The 22,100-nt window shown below is 33.4% G+C and overlaps 1 protein-coding gene across 1 annotated transcript; it reads left to right on the top strand.

Moving 5' to 3' along the window:
* Positions 1–366: 366 nt before the first annotated feature.
* LOC148283422 (uncharacterized) lies at positions 367–3,819 on the top strand. The gene is made up of 2 exons (XM_088223549.1): positions 367–2,046; positions 3,802–3,819. The coding sequence occupies exons 1-2, from the start codon at positions 367–369 to the stop codon at positions 3,817–3,819; spliced, it is 1,698 nt and encodes a 565-aa protein (XP_088079675.1).
* The last annotated feature ends 18,281 nt before the right edge of the window (positions 3,820–22,100 follow it).

Below are 22,100 nucleotides of genomic sequence, written 5' to 3'. Positions count from 1 at the left end.
CCTGAAGGAACTCTCTGAAATCTGGTAGCCTAAGCATATTTGTGCTGATAGAAAGTAATCCAGAAGCACAAAATATGTATTTCATTGGATTGAGAAAAGAAAGAAGCGAATAAACTTCTTAGATTTTCACGGCCGTTAAGATGCACAATAAGTTTTTCTGGGTTATTATGCCGTGTGTCGTTCGTACTCTCTACCGACGTTTCGGATCGCGTTACAGCGTCCATCATCAGGGTTGATGTTATTTGTGTATGAATATGTGTTACGTTAGGTACTTAGAATTTTTACCGTGTCGTAGTCGTTTTTGTGTGATGTTATGTATTTGGGACTTGTACCGTGTCGTAGTCGTTTAGATTAATGTGTACCATTATGTACTTAGGATCTATACCGTATCACAAATCTGTGTTAATCTGTGTTAAAAAGACCCCTACAGCAATAGCGGAAGAAATCCGACAAGACACGTGCCAGATATTAAGAAAAGCGAAATTACCGCCATCGAATATTACAAAATCAGAACGAGCAGCTCTAAGAGAATTACGAGAGAATAAGGATATTCTCATACTACCGGCGGACAAAGGAAACGCGACGGTAATATTGGACCAACAAGCATACTCGAATAAAATACACGATTTATTGAAAAGTGACACCTACGAAAAATTAAAGAAGAATCCAACAGATAAAATTGACAGAAAAATGAGAGAATTGGTAAAACAATCAAGCATTCCTAAGGAGGACCATTGGAAATTGTTTATGCAAGCCTCCAAAACTCCGGCGCTCTACGGATTACCTAAAGTGCATAAAGAAGGCACTCCGCTGAGGCCAATAGTAAGCGCGATAGGCGCGCCGACATATAAGCTTTCACAATATCTAGCGGGCCTTTTACAAGTGCACACAGGAAAGACATCGTCCTTTATAAAGGACTCACCGCACTTTGTCAGCATAATAAAAGAATTAAATGTCTCAGAAGGAGACATCCTTGTCAGTTTCGATGTAGTATCATTGTTTACTAATGTCCCAATAACTGATTCAATGGCCCTTTTAAGAGAGATTTTTGATAAGGACATGTGTGCCTTATTTGAATACTGTTTGACAAATGGATATTTCTCTTTTGAAAAGGAAATTTATAAACAGATAGAAGGAGTAGCTATGGGTAATCCACTTTCACCCGTAATAGCGAATTTTTTCATGGAGAGCTTTGAAATTACCGCTTTGGATACTGCTCCCTTCGTCCCCAAAGTCTGGCGGCGTTACGTTGATGATGTTTTTGTGATATGGGATCATGGATCAGATAAACTCAAAAAGTTCCTAGAACACCTGAATAGCCTGCATCCTTCTATACAGTTTACAATGGAAAAAGAACAAAAACGGGTCCTTCCATTCCTTGATGTCGAAATTATGAGAAAACAAGACGGGAGCCTGGGCCATAAAGTGTATAGAAAGCCGACTCATACTAATCGGTATCTTCATGCTACCTCTCACCATCATCCGGCCCAAAAACTGGGTCTCATAAATACACTTGCCAGAAGGGCGACTCGTATTTGTGAAGAAACAAGTTTAGAAACTGAATTGAACATATTAACAAACGCGCTGGAAGGAAACGGATACAAAAAGAAAGAGATTTTGGCTAGAATAGCTTCTATATCAAACACAAACAAGACGTATGACAGCAATAACGATGACTATAAAGGGATAGCTTGTTTGCCATATGTAAAGAATATTACGGATAGAATTTCCAAAATCCTTAAAAAACACCAGATTAAAACTGTTTTCGGCACGTCGGCAAAAATAAGAGATTTTCTTAAATCAGCAAAGGACCGGGATCCTCTCGAAACCGACGGCATTTACAAACTGGATTGTAAAAACTGCCCTAAGGTTTACATCGGGCAGACTGCCAGAAATATAACAAAGAGAGTAAAGGAGCACATGAGTGCATGCAGGCTCGGCTACCCCGAAAAATCGGCCTTGGCCGAGCACCACATAGAAACGGGGCATAAGTTTTCCTTTGAGCCGATAATCTTAGGGAGGCCAAAGAACCACCAAACACGACTAGTAAAAGAAGCAATTGAGATTTACAAACATCCCGACAACATAAACAGAGATGATGGGATGCGATTAAAAACATCCTGGTACCCAGTCATAAAGAAATCGCATAAAGATTGCAATGTAACACAGATTTGTGATACGGTATAGATCCTAAGTACATAATGGTACACATTAATCTAAACGACTACGACACGGTACAAGTCCCAAATACATAACATCACACAAAAACGACTACGACACGGTAAAAATTCTAAGTACCTAACGTAACACATATTCATACACAAATAACATCAACCCTGATGATGGACGCTGTAACGCGATCCGAAACGTCGGTAGAGAGTACGAACGACACACGGCATAATAACCCAGAAAAACTTATTGTGCAAAGAAGCGAATGTTTCACTGACGGGGATTGAATTGATTTGACATGATCAATTCTCCGAAATGATAACAAAACTTTTTAAAAGCCTGGAAATTCTTTTTGGAAGCCACCAGATCTTAATATCGGACAGGCCCTTTAACAAGACCACGGATAGTAGCGAGAAGCTCCATTCGGTAATCATAGAGAAGGGGAAAGGGGCAAGACCCCAGTTGTGTTCGGAAGATTGGTTAGGATATCCGCAGCAGCACGAAGGGGAGTCAACAATATTAAAAACAAATCATTTTTGATTAAATTTACCATTACCTGATAAAAACTGCGTAGTCCAGTGATCGGAAATAACCCAAGAAGATTCTAAGCGCTGACGGATTGGAGGAAAAAAAAGTTAACCGTTCCCGAAGAGGAAGATTACCATCGCGATTGCCAAGTATTAAGAAGAGCATTTCATTCACAAGTCATTTTTTTTTATATTCGATTGAGACACTCCTTCAGTTGGGAGAAAACTGACGCCACCAATAACAGAGGAACGCCTTCTTTTTAGGTGTAAATTTGCGTAGCCTTTTACACTAAAATATGTTTTTACTGCTCATTTTACCCACATAGCTATGTCTTGAGTATAAAAGGGCCAATGTCGGATTTCACTTTAGTCTTACAAAAAATTTGGAGAAGCTTGATGTCAATTTAAAAAATCACTATTTACTCAGCGAAAACCAAATGCCACCTATATAACGCCTGCATAACACTTATTCTCATAACGGATGCGAATCGTGGCATCTCACTAGGGCCCAAAACAGCAACATTCTGAGTTTTAAGAATAGGTGTCTCAGAAGAATCTTGGGTGGGACTGACTTGGATTCAATCGGTTGGAAATAATCAATTCTGTGAATCAATCATGTCCAATATGTCCAATCTGAGGCAAGATGGTGAATGTTACACAGTTTGTAAAGAGGACACTCAAACCAGCTAATCACAGGTCATAAGCCCTGTAGATGCCTAGACTTCCATATTTCCTTCTGTAAAACGTTCTTCGTCCCTTTTGTAATTTGTTAAAGAATATAATTACATTGAAAAAGAACGATAACCCTGGATGACTGTTATTAACTCAATTATTACTCTTACGTAAAATCATATTGTCTGTATCCAGTAGCATGAAGAATACAATTCTGTGTGTGAAAAAGAAACATATATATAAGATCGAGAATGACGACGAAAGTCATAAATAAGGGAATCGAGCGGGGATAAGTACGCCTTGTGGTGTACTGGAAGGTGCATTTGTGCATCATGCCCGAGTTCCCGGTTTTTATTATTGACTTGATACTGACTCAACTGGTGGTTTTTTATTGCAATTTTCATAGTTTTTCATGATTTCGAACTCATTTTAGCGAATGGATCCTGTTTAATTAATTTCATCTTACTCGGTGAAAAGTTCACATCGAAGAAACGAGGGGTCGTTTCCTCGATTCAATAAAGTACATATTACGTCTTCTGGATTGCATTCTTTCAGAACAAAGATGCCAAATCTTCCAGATTACAGACTAGTAGTTTTCCCTTGAACCGCCAAGGAGACTTTAGTCTCAGATTCAGCGTGCAGTATGTAGTGAAAAAACTGCCTTTCCTTACGGAAAAATGGTGTTATGGTTTGTTGGTCGTTATTCTATTTTTTTTTCATTACTTAAAAATTAATCGAAGAAAAGCTCAAAAAATGAAAAAAATATTTGCTTATTTTGAAAATATTTCAAGGAATACAAAAGATCCTTTAGATTGTTCACCCTTAAATCAGAATACTTTGTCGCTTTCAAATTATTTTTTTGACAATAGAAATTCCAAACGACAAAATTTTCTAAAATCCAGACCTATTGAGTTTGTCATAAAAGAGAGAAAATTTGACAGAACTTGGCAGTTGAACTTTTTTACGTCGCGATTTGACAGGTTTTATTTTTACTGTCATAGTTTTAAGTGATTCAATCCAATTTTTACGACTGTTTACGTTCTGAAATAGATGCAATAAACAATGAAAAATATCATTCACTTTTAATGTTTGAAAAAAATCCTTGAAACAATCATTGACCCAATTTTTTATCAATTTATGAAGTAGAGTAAATAAAAACTGATGTAACATAAAATAACAAAAAAAAACTATTTTTCAATAAAGTTGTTTGCAATATAAAATATTTTTTAAGGAAAAAGTAAGATAATTAAGTCATTTACAAGACTCACGACAAGTCATTTATACCAAACGTCGATATAAATAGACAGTGTGTCATCGAAAAGTCAAGATTTAACAAGAATGATTGGTTTTCAAAATTGTCTTTATACACGTATTGTTAGGATTTTACTAATAACATAAATAAAAACAACATTGTTTTTCAGATATTTTTTTTCCTACCGGTTTTAAAGCTATACAAGCTTCTTTATCAAGGTATACTCCACTAAAGAATTCTATCGTGTCCTGAACAAGAGACGGGTACGTCTTGAAACCAGTAGACATAGAAAAGTCGGTAAGTAAATAAAAAATAACGCTTCGAATGGCACATTTTTTAAACTCACAACTATCATGTTTTGAGCACGATAGAAAGATGCGGCGATATTTTTATCCAACTATTAACATTTTTTAATAACAAGAATAAATCGTGTTGCATTAGTCTATGGTTAATATCGAAAAATTGAATTTAGTCCATGAAATCATATATGAGCATTAAAATATCACTACATTAAACTTGTATGTGAAGTTTTGCTGGCACATTTTCTTTCACACCTTGCTAATGGAGTTTTCGAGCTTTTTTCTGCTTTTATGTAATAAAAACTTAATCCTTTCATGAAACAGGAAATATATTCTATAAATGAAAACACTATCGTTACCGATGAAAAATGCTAGCGAGTTTTTTAAACTTTGAAAGATTTAGCAACAGTTAAATAAGAAAAGTTTTAACTAAAAACTTTTTTCAGTAAAACTTTCATGTACTAAATTTAAACAGCATACTAATAATAAAAAATTAAGGTTGTTTGAAACTTAAAAATAAATTAATGACTTTAATATAAATTTAACGTCGCTTTTTGTTTAATTGAATATTTTTTTAAGAAACTTTACAAACGAAAAAAAATTAAGGTGTGTTAAATTATTATAATGTAAAATTTTTAATCTTAACTTTTGCAAATTAAATCATATTAATTGACATTGTTATGTTTTCATTTATCAAAAAACAAAAAAATGTAATTAGTTATAAATACAGGTTGTCAAAGCTCATTTTTATAAGTCAACGCAACTCTGAAATATTAGCGTGACGAAAGTAAGATAGTTTTCAGTATTATCATAACTTTGTTACCATATCCGCGCCCTTCTTAAAAAGTGGGAAAGTTTAAATTAGTTTGATAACGGAAACTATATCGACGAAACAAGCAAGCTTTAAGCTGTGAAATATATTTCACTGAAATTAACAATGATAATTATGGTAAGTATTTTTTCCCTTATTGATATTTCAACAGCGATGTAAATCATCATCATCAATCCATATCCGCTCCCTAGTTGGAGCATATATGATATCCACAAAGAGCCCTCATGCATCTCTGTAGGGTTTAGGTGGTCGAGGGTTGGTTGGAGCTCCTACCCCAGTTATAGATTGACAGAGAAGACACGAGGTTGCTGTTTAATGCGTAGTCATTACATGGCAAATGAGATACAGCACTTGGTTGTGTAGCACAAGCGTAGCGGCGATGATCGGTTGAAGAGACTGCACTTGAACTACATGCTGGAACTTAGTGACGTCGTTGAGCTGGTCTGAAGTGAACTGAACTCGTTGGGCTGACTGATTGGCGTTGCGTCATATGGTCTTTTTGTAGACGACGTTTCTTTGTAGTTCTTTTTTTCACGGTAGGGACAATGTGAATATACTGCAGAACAATGCTTCATATGCAATACTAAAAGAGTTGCATTATACGAATTGGATTCGATAGAAAATGATGACATTGCATCGTTGGTCATTTGTCTACTCCAGGTGAACTAATTTAACACGTGTGTGTCATCGATTATGGACTATGGACCTTACATCTCTATCGACTGCCAACTCCTTTGCGTCCTCTTAATTCAAATTTTCGTCCCGAAGTTCTAACATAAACTGCTGACAAACAGTCAGCAGTAGACGTCCAAGACATCGAGAACCTGATTCCTTGTGGCACTAGGCAATTGTGATTAGGGCTCTCTTAAGCTTCTTTATCAAGGTACATAATTTTTTAATTAATCTTGTCGTATTTTATTTTAAGGGTGTTTACTTAATAATAAATCCAAACATATGGAGCTAATAAGTCAAGTCTTTTTGTAATGTTGTTTTTGTATAAATAGAAGTTGTGGAGAGAGATGGATGCGATATTAAAAACTAGGAAGGGGTCGACTGAAGGAAAAAAAGTTTTTTTTAAAATCTCATTGTTAATCGCTTTTTTAATTTCTAAAAATTCAAAGTTGTATAAACTAAATATTTTATTTTAACATGAAGAACTTTATTATATGAAGGGACTTTATCTTTGTGATTTTTCAACAATGTTTCCATATTATTTGTTTTGACGAATCTCGGTTTAATGTGCGATGGTAGAGAATTATATAAATTACATATTAAAATTTGAATACCATTGGTTAAAATTCACAAATTAGTTTTGGAGCTCTGGTGAACAATGAATAAAATATTTATGCTCTTTACTTTTTTTTCTATTTCACACATTGAAGATTTTAGGAACTATAAACATGGCCGAGCCAAAGTTCGTCATTTTCCAAAAAATATCACATAAATTGGTCCAGTCCATTCAGCCTATCAAGGACAGACACACTTACAAACACATTGTATTTTATACATACATATTTTACGCTATATTTCTACTTAAGTAGCTCTACTTTGTAACCTCTTAATATCACATTTCTCACAATTTATTATTAAAATTATTCAAAAAAATCTCACAGAGTAGCTATATGTATCAGTAAAAATAGATCGAAGTTTGACAGTAAGCCATTTTGCAAAATGGATTGTGTTCTAAAAGTTTTCTCTGTACTTCGTTGAAATAGAAAATAAATATTTATCCTCATTTTTCTGAATTTAAAAGAAACACTTTTATTGAACAAAAACCTAATTCAATTGATATTCAATAAGGTTTCAGTTAATACTTATGTAATTTTTATTCATATTTCACTTTGTAATATATATAAAAAATTATCATTTTCTATTTTTCTCTTTATTTTGTATCAATTATTATTTTTAATTTAAGATATACTATACATTGAGCTAAAACCGATCGATTTTTAATTTACGTTTATTTCTAAATTGCTATATACCAGTACATGTGTGGATGTGTGTAAGTGTGTTTGAATGTATTTATGTTTATTTGTTTATGTGCATGTATTTGTGTATATATGTTTAGGGTTAACATATATGTATGTTACAATATTTTAGTTTGTCCAAATGTTCGTAGACAAAAGACTAGATTTCAACCCCTCTGGAGTCATTAAGCTTAATAAATTATAACAGGGATAGAAAACACCTTAAAGAAAGAAATATGGAAGTCTAGGCATTTATAGGGCTTATGATAAATGGTCCAAGAAGAAGTTTAAAAATTGAAAAATTATTTTCAGGTGTTGCCAAGCATGTGAAATAATTCAATCATATGAATCTTTTCACAACAATAGAGGTTTCAGCTATTAACCTAACTTATATCAACAAATGGAAAAATTTAAGAAATGTGGATGTTAAAACATAGGCAAAATGGTGAATGTTACACTGTGTGTAAAGTGGCCACTTAAACCAGCCAATGACAGGTCATAAGCCCTGTAAACGCTTAGACTTCCATATTCCCTTCTTTAAGGTGATTTTCATCCCTGTTGTAATTTGTTTATATATGTATGTGTATGTGTGTATTTATATGTAGAAGTATATTAGTAACACAGATGTTTAAACTCTAAGAGTTACACCAAATAACATTTATAACAATTTTTTTTTATTTAAAATTATGCAACTTTAAATCCGCTAAACTAATAATAACAGTGAAAGCTTTTCTCCAAGCCCAAGAGCTAGTTTCTTTTTTGAAATGTTACAGTTTTTAGATGATTGTTATAAAATCAAAAACAAATAAAATAAAAATATTTTTAAATGTTTTTAAAAAAATATTATTTTAATTATAATATGTAAAGCTAGGGTTTCCTAGGACAGCGGTGCCCGTATTTTAACGGCCGTAGTGAACGGTGATGCGGTAGACAGTCGTCGTAACGTCGACTAGAGAGTGGTTTCCTAGTGAAACGGTGTTAAATGGTGTTGATAACACAGTTTTCCTAGGAAACTACACTCTAGTCACCGTTACGACGGTTATCCACCGCATCACCGTTCACTACGGCCGTTAAAATACGGGCACCGCTGTCCTAGGAAACCCTAGCTTAACATTAGCTTGTTTTTTAATGAAAAAATATTTTTGTTTCACTTTTACTATAAAAATATATTGGCCCAATGTAAGGTAAAGAGACTTGACTCACGCCGTAAGGTTTCGGGTTTGATTTCGGTAAGAACACTTAATGTGATTTTACCGGAGGTTGTTAGGTCCCCTGTTTTTTTTTTGATTCTTTAAAATTCTACTACTACAATCACGCCATTTTCCCAAAGAGGTAGGCACAGAGAATGCACCACCACACATGTCTACCCTGGCATACATTTCTAGCTCCTTCCACATTCATACATCTTGTCATACATGCCCTTCGGTTCTGCCTGCTTTCGACATGACGAAACTTAAGATTTTGGTTTATCTGATCATGCCACATCTTCTTTGGTCGTTCTCGTCTCACGTTCCATTCATTTTCACCATATAAACTTGTTTTACCATTCTTTTGTCGTCCATCCGTTCTACATGACCAAACCATCAATTAAACCGGACTCGGATTTATACTCTCGCTTGATTTCACCATTTGTAACCCTGTCATATATTGATTTTCCACACATTCGTCTAAGACATCGCATTTCAACCGCGTAAACTTGGCTTTCATCTTTCCTCTGCCAGTTCCATGTTTCACTTCCATACATAAGTGTTGGGACTAAAACTCCATTGTGCAATGCCAGTTTAGCTTCGATTGACATATTTTTATAAGCAAATGTCTATTTATTCTTATTTTTGCTGAATCTGTGTGCCTAACAATGTGTGCCTATGTAAGATTCACAAACTTTAAATGCATCTCTTTTTTACTACTTTTCTTCTGTACTTCTCTCCTATACTATAAATCTTTTATTAGGTTTTTACTTTACGTTACATTTACTGTGTTTAACCATAACAATTAAATATGTTTATTAAGTAACTTCGTATTTAACTTTAATTATGTACAAATTGACCACGGTCGTTATTATAATAAATTAATTACTGTGCATAGTGCGCCGTTCATTTTGTTGCCCACATTCACTCTTTTATCAACATATATTACTACTCTTCCATCTCTTGAAAACTTGCTTCCTAGATACGATACGAGATACAAGACTACCACTCTCTTTCACTTCTGTTCAATGTACTTCATAGTCCTAACGCTCCTATATACCTGCGTGAAAAATTTCAATGCTTATCAGTTCATGGTTTACCTCTTCGTTCTAATTCTCAAGGCACTCTCTTAATACCCATCCACAATTCCTCTTTCTTCTCTAACTCATATAGTGTCCATGCGGCTCGACTGTGGAATCATCTCCCACCCACCATCAAAGATGTTACTACATTATCTCTGTTTAAATCACGTCTGAAAAAACATCTCCTTTCTCTTCCTTAATCTCTACTCCTTTCTTTTTTCCTCTTTCCTCTTTTTTTCTTTTTTCCCATTGAGTAATAGTTTTGATTTAAGGTAATTTATAAACAAATACGTTTATTTCTTTTTTATATACTTTTAGCTTTTTAATATTTTTTTTTCTATTGAATATGTTCTGTAACTTGAATTATAAAAAAAAAACTTTTACTTTATTGGTTGGTTGGAAGAAATTTCCATTTGGCAATAAGCCCGCCAATGTACAAATAACATTGTGTACAAAAGTTAAATAAAAAAATAAAAAATACGAAAATTCTTCTACGTGTTCGAGACATTCGTTGTTTCCATTTATTGTACAAATACCATCACTTTTGACTTACTAACAACTTAAAATTTTAACTATGTTTTTACAGAACACATGAAAAAAGTTATAAACGCTCATACTGCGAAGGATTTATAGATGATAGAAGGTTATAAAGCTGAAAAATAACGCCCTTAACTGGCTTGCAAAGTGGTCAGTTAAATTTTTTAAGGGTTTCATCGTCTCCTTGTGGATTTTACACGCTATGACAATTTAGGAGGCATATTAACGAGAGAAAATACTATAACGAGAAAATCATTTTCGTTTGAGTACTGCGCAATGCGGCATGAAAATGTGCGGTTATATATTTTTTAACTGATTTATTTACGCTATTCAGTTTTCTTGTCAGCCTCGGGGTGTATTGGTCGGCGCGTTTGCCTACCATGCAAGAGGTCTCGGGTTAGATTCCTGATATAGTCCATTTGAAATATTTATTTAATAGGTTGTTTTCACACAAAAACATTTCATAGTCCCTGGACTGGTACCTGAAGCGTTAGACTGATCATTTCCATCATGTAACAAAAAATATCAAGCTGCGCTTTGATTGGTGTACCAATGCAGTGCCATATGTACCATTAGGTGCGCAAAGATAATGATTATGATAATTTTTTTTTTCGTTCTTGTAATTTACCCAAATATTTTAGGCACCATTTTCAATGGGTTCTAAGTATTTGTCGGTCATAACAATGGTAAGCGCGTTTGCCTACCATTCAAGAGGTCTCGAGTTCGATTTCCGACATAGTTAATATGAAATATTGATATTAAATTGGTGTTTTTACACTAGAATATTTTATAGTCCCTAGACTGGTACCTGAAGCGTAAGACTGATCATCTTACCGTCATGTGACAAAAAATGATCAAGACACGCTGCGATTGATGTACCAATGCAGTGCACTATGCACCATTAGTTGCAGAAAAGAAAAAAAAGTAAAAGTAAACACTAAAGCAACTTTAAAGAAAACAAAACAACAAAAAAAACAATATTTTGCTTTTGCCCCAATTTTCGGAGACATGGACCGGATTCCAGCCCAATTCAATTTAATTTTTACATTTAACGACAGAGATTAAAGAGAGAAAGTTCAGGCATCTACAGGGCTTCTGATCTGTCATTAGCAGCTTAAAGTGGCCACTTTTCACACTATTTAAATTGCATTATTCTGCCTATATTTAAACATTTATATTCCTTCAATTCTCACCCGCATCAGTAAAGGTTTCAGCTCTTTAACTTCAGAAACATGAACAGATGGAAGAATTGAAGGAATGCTGATGTTCAAAAATAGGCTTATTGGTGAATGTTCCGTGTATGAAGTTACCACTTAAACTGGCCAGTGACAGATCATTAGCCCTGTAGATGCTTGAACATTACATTCCTTCTCTTAAATTTTATCTTCATTGTAACATGTTTTTTTTCTGTTATTAAACATTTTAATAAAGTTTTGTAAATAATTGAATACAGTTGATAATTGTACTTACAAATTTATATAACCATTTAAGAAACCTTTCGGGAGCGTTTTACCGTTTTGCCGTGGGGGATAGCAGAGATGATGGAAAGCCATATTGCTGTATTACTGCATGGATACAGACCTCGCTCACTCTACATTCATACGTCTTCTCTGGTGTCCATATTAGACCTTTTGACGAATTTGTTTATGCCATGGCTTTCTTGGTCTTCCTCGTTTGTTAAACCATCAACCATCACATTTTAAATTATTTTAACCTTTCTTTTGCTCGCAATTCACCTTGGATGCCCAGACCAACGCAGCACCGTTTCTTGATTTTGGCGACAATGCTTGTCTTAAACATACATAATGTACAAATCTCGACATTTGTGCACTTATAAATAATAATAATAATAAATTTTGACAATTTTCATAGCGCCGTTTTCGTGAATAATTACTTCAAGGGCGCTGATGGTACAATGTTTTACCACACACTAAGCCTACTTTGACCCTCGCCTTTTTTAAATTCATACTTTGCTCACATGCATAAGGGTCAGAAAAAAAATGACTTAAAAAAATACGATTGTAAAACATTAAGAATAGATTTTTTTTATTTGATGGACCTTTGCAGTCCATTCTAACGATGGTAAATACAATTTTTTAAAATTAATACAGACACTAATAAAATAAAATACAACCTAAAATTAAAGCTAGGACAAAAAAAAATTCCTACCTCAAGACAAGATCCGGTCTATCTTAGTGATTTTTTAATCTATAAAGGCCTCCACCAAAAAAGTCCAGATCTTGTCTCGAGTTTAAAATACGACACAGACGGGACATTGGTGCATGCAAGCCATAGTTTGTGCTGTGTTGATCGAGGAACAGCAAATTATTATTTCGCAACCGGTGGATTGGAACATCGAATGCCACTTGTTCCAGTAACCATGGTACATCAATTAAGCCATTCAGTAAATTAAACGTAAATATGGAGTCAATGTTATGTCTACATTTTTGTAGACTTGAAATTTTTAACATTGACTCCATTTTTCCGTAAGTTGCATCCATGCTTCTTTTCTTAGCAAACGACGTTGCACCGATTCGATATGATTTATCCGGCCTACATAGAAGGGAGACCAGATCACGGATGCATCTTCTAAAAAAAGACGAACAAGTGAGCAATATAGTGTTTTAACCGTGAACATATAAGTAAGGTCACTAGATGTCCTGCTAACAAAACCCAAAAGTTTTAGGGACATGCTAATCATAGTATCAATTTGTTCATTGAAGGTAAATTTACAGTACACGATAACTCTGAGGTCCTAAATAGACTTAACTACATCTAAATTAATAAATTCCATTTTCTAATCAAAGGAGATAGGTTTTTTTATTCTATAAAAATACATTATTTTACATTTTTTTTATATATAATTCTATGTAGCTGGCTTTGCATCAGATATTAAAAGAATCAATATCTGACTGAAACAGCAAACAGTCATTTGAATTTTTATTTTGTTTAATCAGAATTATATTTCGGCGCCCTCTATACCCATCAAAGCAATTTTTTCAATACATAAGGGTGCTGGATATGAGACAACAGTACCTAAAAGACGCACTTACGTACTTTTGTTCTTATGAGAAGAGATCTTAGCAAAACGTTCGTTGGAGGTTTTCCCAGAGTACGAATTATGTCATACCCAAAACCCGTACGACTTTTCCTCGTTCCTGTCCAATAGAAGGGAAGTGGTAAATTACAAATCTAAATAGTAGACTAACTCAAGAGAACCGCGCGTCGACTATGCTCTAGGACCCGTTTCGTCTGCTCTAAGGTCTGAGAGATTGTTAGGACGATTAGGGTCTTTGCATAGGATTGTTTCTACTTTTAGTATTAGGATAATGGTTTTTGTGGGGAATTCAGTATTATAACGACAAGTAATTTTGCTTGAGTTCAATGGGAATCATGTTAGGATCTGAGTTAGGATTTTGTCAGTAGTGTCTTGATAATTTGATGTTCCTCTGTGATTTGGTAAACAAACATATTGTTTTTCTTTTGTTGCTTGAGTGCATGTTGTATTTGGCAAATTATTATAATGTTTCCTATATGTATTTGAGTTTTGTGTCGTTGTTTGATTTGTTTGTATTATTGCGTTTTTTTTTCTTTCCAAGGCGGGATCTGGAGCGTGCGGCCAGGGTCTCAATTTGGAACTAACACTGTATTCCTTCACTGTCATACTGGGAAATAAAAAAAGGGTGATCGTGCTGACCATGTGTATTTGATTGATCACAAATTGACAATACTGCAGTGAGGGGTACAATGAAAGCTTTTAAAGTTTCTTTGTTTTGCTATTTCCGCGGTTTGATTGTAATGAAATATTAAATTTTCGCTTAATTGAGATAAATAAAATTGATATTGATTTGCAAAACTGAAGAAAGACTCATTTTTTTATGAACAGTTTCAAGAAAGGGGTGGATGCTTTCATTATTTTCCTCGGAGACACCTCTCCTTTATCGCACCGAGAGTGTTCAAATTTTTAAAAGAGCGTATTAAGCTCTCAAAGACAAAAAGTTTTTTTAAGAGAAAAGTTAAAGACTAAATTATCCCTAGTAAAAAGGGTTTGAGTAAGAAACTCCTTAATGATAATATTCAAAATAAATGACCATCTTTTTTGAAAAAAAAATTTTTTATTAAATATAAACCAAATGTTCGCGTTTGCTGTTTACCACATGAATATGCAATATATGTTTTTTTATTTTTTTTATTATGTTTCTGATCCTATATAATATGAGTTTTTGTGGTGATATACTCGAATATCTGCGTTAACTAATTACTCGTTCCAACTCAACACAGAATTTTCGTCAACGTCTCATAGAGTTGAAACTTATGTCTTAAATTTTTTTTAATCAATTGTTTATAAGTAAATAAATGGTTTTGGCTCATTTTACCGGTAACTTATTCACCGTCACGTCTAGTTATAGAAATCTAAAGCACATGTTTATATGTTTTTAAAGCAACTATTATAACATATTTTGAAATCCGTGTTTCCGGCAACATTCTCTAAATATTTATCGTTTAAATAATATTAAAATCTTCAGAATCCCAAAATAAAGATTCAAAACTGAAAACCTCATCAGTCATTCATTCATAGAGTATGAAAATGAAGTTTGCCTCATAAAAATCAATTTTCAGTTTTCAGGGAAATTGTGCCAGTCATTACAGGAGAGAAAATATTTTGCACCAAAAGCACATTGAGAGGACGACGACATACCTAGAAAACATAAATTTTCCAAGCAGTCTTTTTATTTAATATGTTTATTCAATTTCAGAAACACAAAGAATCTGATTAAATTTATGAGCTTTCTGCTTTTCTAGATTATTATGGCATGACTCGTGTCGTTTACACTCGTTTCCTCCATTTTTCATTATTTTTATTTTGTTTGCTTGTTACAATTAATGTTACAAAATACGCTACTATAAAAAATAAAAAAAATCTCACAAAGAGATGGCTTGCATGTAGATATTATACATTTAATAATATAAAATAGGTTTTTTTGTTAATAAAAAATAAATGAAAATTTGCATGCCATTTCAAGCCATTTTAGTTTGCATTGTTATCAATAATTTGAACCAATTGAAATCCATACAAATTCAAATAATTAAATATTTAACAGTTTTGAAGCTATTTAATATATATAAAGATATACAAAGGTGTTAACATAAATAGGGAAATATAATTTTTTTACAAATTTAAATTATTAAAAATCTTTAAAATTCTGTCAAGTAAAAAAAATATTTTTTCACTTCTTATTAGGAGCATAAAAAATATTTTTAAATTTATAATTTTATATTCCCGAGAAAAGGGTCCATTGCATTGACCGCGCCACTAATATACCACGGCTCAGGAAAAATTTGAACTTTGTTTGTGACCGTTTGAATTTAAATAGAACATTGTCACGAATCTTGAAGTCACAATTATCGATGTCAAACATGTTGCGTTTTTTACGGAAATATTTTTTTATAAGACGAAAGTGATTTTTTTTTTTTCTTTGCTTTCAGTCGAGTGAACAAACTGCTAAGAACGAAGTGTAGTGAAGATGCTTTAAATTACTGACTAATTTTATCTGATAGAGGTTTTGAAAAAAAATGGTTTTTACTTTAGGAATAACCCGCTAAGCCTCTGTTTAGAAGCTTGTCAGCAGGTGGGGTAGAGGGGATATGAAATGAAGTAGTGAAAAATACACCACAACACCCAGACCACTTGAGATAAAACTCGTTCTTGGAATTTTTGGCGGGAATCTAACCGTCTTACCAACTCCACCACGGCGCCTGTTGAAAGTAATAATGTTGAAGTATTAAAACTTATTTTAGATACTATTGGCAATTAATTTATCTGAGCTTCAACAGTTTAGCTTCTAATCAGTTTCAATCAAATTAAAGCGTACATCATCAGTATATTGATGTTGTTTCTTACTTGTTTTTTTTTTCAAAATTCGTACCAGATAGTTATCAATGTTTTTGTCCATGTGTTATCATAATGAGGACATTTATGAACTAGGCAAAATTATTATGGAATTACATGAGGCTTTAAAAAGGATAGGTTTGGAAATTATTATTGATAAAGCAAAGATCATATGTCAAACGAGGAAACCCATATTTATTACCAATAATAACTTCAAAGTGGTTAATGAATACATAAAATATGTATAGTATAACTATAGAGCGCGATTGTTAAGAAAAAAAGGTGAAATTGGGTTGTTTTCGGCAAGCTAAAGTATATTTCTGAAAATAAAAAAGTCCTAGTATGCTTAAAAGACTAGTCTGTAAATCGTGTATATTTCCGGTGGTGACATACGGACTAGAAAACAAACATGTAACACAGAAAAGTAGCCGGAAACTAAAATGCACCCAACGATCCATAGAAAGACAGATACTCGGTGTATGTCTAAGAGACAGAATAAAAAATCAAGAAATATGGCGCCGATCCGGAGTCGTAGATATCATAGACAGTGCAGCAAAATTAAATTGGCAGGAGAACCAGAATTATAAAGTGGAGACCACTAGCAAATAAAAGAAGTGTTAGAAGGCCACATTAAATGTGGGTCAATGACATTGCCTCGAAAACCAGAAAAACATGGATGATAAAAACAGGTAATGGGAAGAAATAGAGACGTTTGGAAGAGGCCTTTATCCAGCAGTAGAGACGAAAAGGCTGGTAAAGAAGAAACCATTAAGTCAAAAACACTCGTCCAGGATTCTGATTATGTTTTACTAACAGCAATATATTCTTCATTTTCCCGGACTCAGAGAAAATCATAAGCTTTAAAAATGCTGAAACAGTCCTTGTTAAAGTCAATCATTTCAAAACTATTTCAATTTAAATCATTTTTAATACCAATGTAATCCAACCAAGTTCATACATGAATGCGTCACAAAATTGCATGGTCAGATATCAATGAATTCGAAATATTCCCTACACATATCTTGCCCAGCCTTTGAAATCTTACTCTACCCTTGCATCCCTTTTCCTACGTATTCCTGGCATTTCACTACACCCGCAATCCCATTACAAATTATACAACCCTTGAATACAGACATAAACCCAAAAATACATCCCCGGGTACAGAAACGTTGTCGAAGCTTTTAGACCACTCGCACTCGTGAAAAAAAGTCCTCAGAAATTGAATGTAATAAAATTAAAAGCCGTGCGAAATTTAAATGGCCTCCTCCATAAGAAATTCTAACTTTTTTAACAGAACAGAGGTAAACACTTTTGAGAAGAGAATATAGAAGTTTAGGTATTTACAAGGCATTTGACCTGCCATTGACTGGTTTAAGTGACCACTGCACACATTGTCTGGGTCCAAGCGAGTAGAGAATGTAGTTCAGTTTGTGAAATAAAACCAGAACCCTGGGTGAGTGCTTTCGACTCGACGGCTGCCCTCAGGTTAAAATTCTGACAAAAGAAATCGAGTAAAGATTAGTCCGCCTCGTTATGCAGTGATTGGCGTGTTTGCCTACCATTATTTATTTATTTACAAACAAACGTTTATTGTGCATTATTTGAGACATAAGTCCCAACTAAATGGGACTGAAAGTTCTGTGATGAGGTGAAACTAGCAATTAGTTGACACAGAGACATGAGTATATCACCAAAAATATAGAATCAAAAACATAAAATAATTTATTTTTTTAAAAACCTTACATAAATATGGCACATCAATATGGTCAACAGTAATTTCAAACATTTGGAAAATCATCAAGGAGTTTCCCACTCAAATCCCTCCCACTAAAGAAAATCCAGTCCTTAACTTCTTTCTTGAAAATAGTTTTTGTCCTTGAGAGCTTAATACGCTCTTCCAAATATTGAACACGGTGCGATAAATGAGAGATGATATTAGGACTCTGAGTTCGGTTCCTGTAGGGCAGACGTAAAATATTTAGTAATGGTGGTTTAAACTACAAATAAAACTTACTTTAAAAACAATATTTCTCATCCACCCTACCGGGATCTCAAAATGGTAGTCAAATGCGCTATTCACTACACAACGAGGCGTACTTTTCTTCACTCGATTTCGATGTTTACCTAAGAGTAACCATCGGGTCGAAAACACACATCTAGGATTCTGGTTATTTTTAACACACATTGTATTTTTCATCTGCCTGGACACATAGACCAGGTTCGGTTGGAACGTGAATAAATAAATATTTTTAAATGTTTATGTATCGACGTATTCGATGACTTTGCCTTAAAATTAAAGAATTTATGGCATCTAGGTATGAAAATATTCAAGTTTATGAGGAAGTTCATTGTTATTTACTATAAAAATTAAGACAAGTGACTTAAATTTACAAATTTTTAATCACCACTGACCGGTTTTATCGCTTTCACGACATATTCGAGACTGGTTTCTTTATTATAAAATTCAAGTCGACCTCGTGGTGTAAAGGTCAGCGCGTTTGTCTACCATGCAAGAGGTCTCGGGCTCGATTCCCGACATGGTTGAAATGGAATGTTTATTTAAAATAGTGTTTTTACACTGGAATATTTCATAGTCCCTGGTCTGGCACCTGTAGCGTAAACTAATCACCTTACCTTCATGTAACGAAAATTATCAAGATACGCTACAATTGATGTATCATTGTAGTGCCCTATGCACCATTAGGTGTGGAAGGGGAATGATAATTACCAAATAAAAACAATAAATACAGAGAAATCAAAATTTTATTTTAGTAATTAAATTTAATTATTTTTGCCTGAACACTTTGAGTACCTGCCAAATACACATAGAATTTACCCTGTGCCCGGCCAATCTTTTAGAAATTTTCATGCTTTGTGAAGGGTTTCTTAAAAGTATCATAATTATGAAAATACTGAGTTTAATCAATTGAAACTGCTCATATTTATTTGAAACAATTTAATTAGTCATTTTTGTGCAAAAGTTTTTCCAAAATTAGCCTTTATAGTGAGCCACATTGCATTGCAAAGTTCGCACATATACGGGGTCTCACTCCTTTTTTTGTGCTTTGTATCCCGGACCCGTGTTATCACGTGATTATAATAATCACACGTTGTGTCCCGGTCCCGTGTTTTCACGTGGTTTACCAGCAATGAAAACGTACTAATAAAAGTCAATAAAATGCTCTTTTTGAGACAACGCGTGGTTAGTGTTTATACGGCTCCGGGATACAAAGTGTTAATAAGGACCTTTTTACTAATATCTGTAGGATAAATTTATTTTATGTCGATAATATATCTCGGTTTCAAATTTTAAGCTTTAAAATTATTAATAATAATTTTTTTATTTGATTCAATGAGGAAGTACAGTTTTTTTTTCTTTTAATAAACAATCAAATTAAGCCCAAGAAAAATGCGTTTTTTATTTTATTTATAGTATTATGATCGCAATATTTTTTAAAATTTCGTAATTTTGAAATTGCTCTATCCTTGACATCATTAGTCCTCGTCGGTGAGCTGTCATGACATTTGAAAGTAGAGCCCCGCAACTAATACAATATACTAAGCTTTGAAAAAAAATACTTTCCGGAAACCGGAAATCTACTATAACACATGTCGACGCTGTAATTAATTGATTTATTTATTTATTTAACTTTTTGTACATAATGTTATTTGTACATTGGCGGGCTTATTGCCAAATGGCAATTTCTTCCAACCAACCAATAAAATAAAAGTTTTATTTTTATAATTCAAGTTACAGAACATATTCAATAGAAAAAAAAGATTAAAAATTTAAAGATATATAAAAATAGAAATAAACGTATTTGTTTATAAATTACCTTAAATCGAAACTATTACTCAATGGGAAAAAAGAGGAATGAGGAAAGAGGAAAAAGGAAAGGAGGAGAGATTAAGGAAGAGAAAGGAGATGTTTCTTCAGACGTGATTTAAACAGAGATAATGTAGTAACATCTTTGATGGTGGATGGGAGATGATTCCACAGTCGAGCCGCATGGACACTATATGAGTTAGAGAAGAAAGAGGAATTGTGTATGGGTATTAAGAGAGTGCCTTGAGAATGAGAACGAAGAGGTAAACCATGAACTGATAAGCGTTGAAATTTTTCACACAGGTATATAGGAGCGTTAGGACTATGAAGTACATTGAACAGAAGTGAGAGGGAGTGATAGTCTCTCCGCTGTCTAATTTTGAGCCATTTCAGTTGCCTACGATAATCAGAAATGTGGTCATATTTTCTAAGACCAAAAATGTACCTTATGCATGTATTCTGAAGTCGTTCAAGTTTATCGAGTTGCTCACAGCTTAAATCAGTCATGGAAACATCAGCGTAATCTAGAATGGGTAGTAGTAATGCTTGTACAAGAGTGCATTTAGTACTAATGGGTAAGAATTTTGCAACCTTCTAAGTGAGTGTAGACTGAAAAATATTTTGCGGCTTAATTCATTAGTATGAGCTCGCCAGCAGAGATGTTCATCCATTAGTACTCCTAGATTTTTTACGGATTTCCTGTACTGAATATTGGTACCATTGACAATAAGAGGATTAAGTGAAGGTATGTCTAGCTTACTAAGCAATCTTTGACTACCTGCAAACATAATTTGTGTTTTAGACGGATTTATTAGTAAACCATACTCTTTTGTCCATGTTGACACGCAATTTAGTGTTTTGGACATCGATTCTATTGCTTTGCTGGTGTTTTCAGGTCTGCAATGAAGATATAATTGTAAATCATCTGCATAGAGATGATATGAACAATTAAGACAATCTGCAATCGGATTAATAAACAGCAACTTTTTGCAGCAACTTGTGACATCGTTAAAATTAGTTCATTTTTACTGAAATATAATAATAACAGAAACATAATAATAACAGAGATGATGAACTCCAGGCATTAATAGTGCTTTTGTCTTGTCATTATTAATAATAATAATAAAAATCTGCAATAAACCTTGATACATACAATGTGATAAATTAAAAAATAAATCAATATTTATTCTAAAATTAAACAAATATATATACAGTTAAATAGCAGGCCTATTTAACTAGCAATTTCTTGCAGTCTGACCAAAGAAACTGAACGAAAAGATACATTAACGAAAAAATTTTTAAAAAAAAAAATACTTTTCAAAAATGTTTAAAAACATTGTAAGGTTCATGTGGCTACTTAACACACTGTGTTTCATCCACCATTCTGCCTTTATTTGAATGACTATACTCCTTCAATTCCATCAGTTGATTTTTGTGAAGTTAAAGAGCTGAAACTTCTTTATTCCCTTCTCTAAAATATTCTTCACCTCTGTTGTAATATGTTAATATTAACAGCTCCCTAGAAAATTGAATCCAATTTATGTCTACAAAAAATTGGAAAAACTTCAAATACGGTTGATAAAAGCATTTTTATACTAGTTTTTCATACATTTTCTTGAAAATTTGCCGTTCGATTAAATGCTCTCTCTCTCTTTTTACTGCACATAAGAAAACATTATGTTCATCCAATTCCCTGGAGCAATGAACTTCCTCATTACTGTTTTTTATTAATTTATTTATTTTATGTTATTTCTAGGCGTTTAATTGAAAGTTTTCTGCTGTATAAACTCTATAAATAAAAAAACAAAAGAACTAGACGTGTTCTAAATTTAAGCCGACCGTAAACAAACACGCTGTCTG

This window comes from Micrasema longulum, unplaced genomic scaffold (assembly GCF_059751315.1).
Source record: "Micrasema longulum isolate JH-2025_06_02 unplaced genomic scaffold, ASM5975131v1 h1tg000241l, whole genome shotgun sequence".
Taxonomy (NCBI): Eukaryota; Metazoa; Arthropoda; class Insecta; order Trichoptera; family Brachycentridae; genus Micrasema; species Micrasema longulum.
Note: the sequence above shows the minus strand (reverse complement) of the source record. Positions and strands in the feature narration are given on the sequence as shown.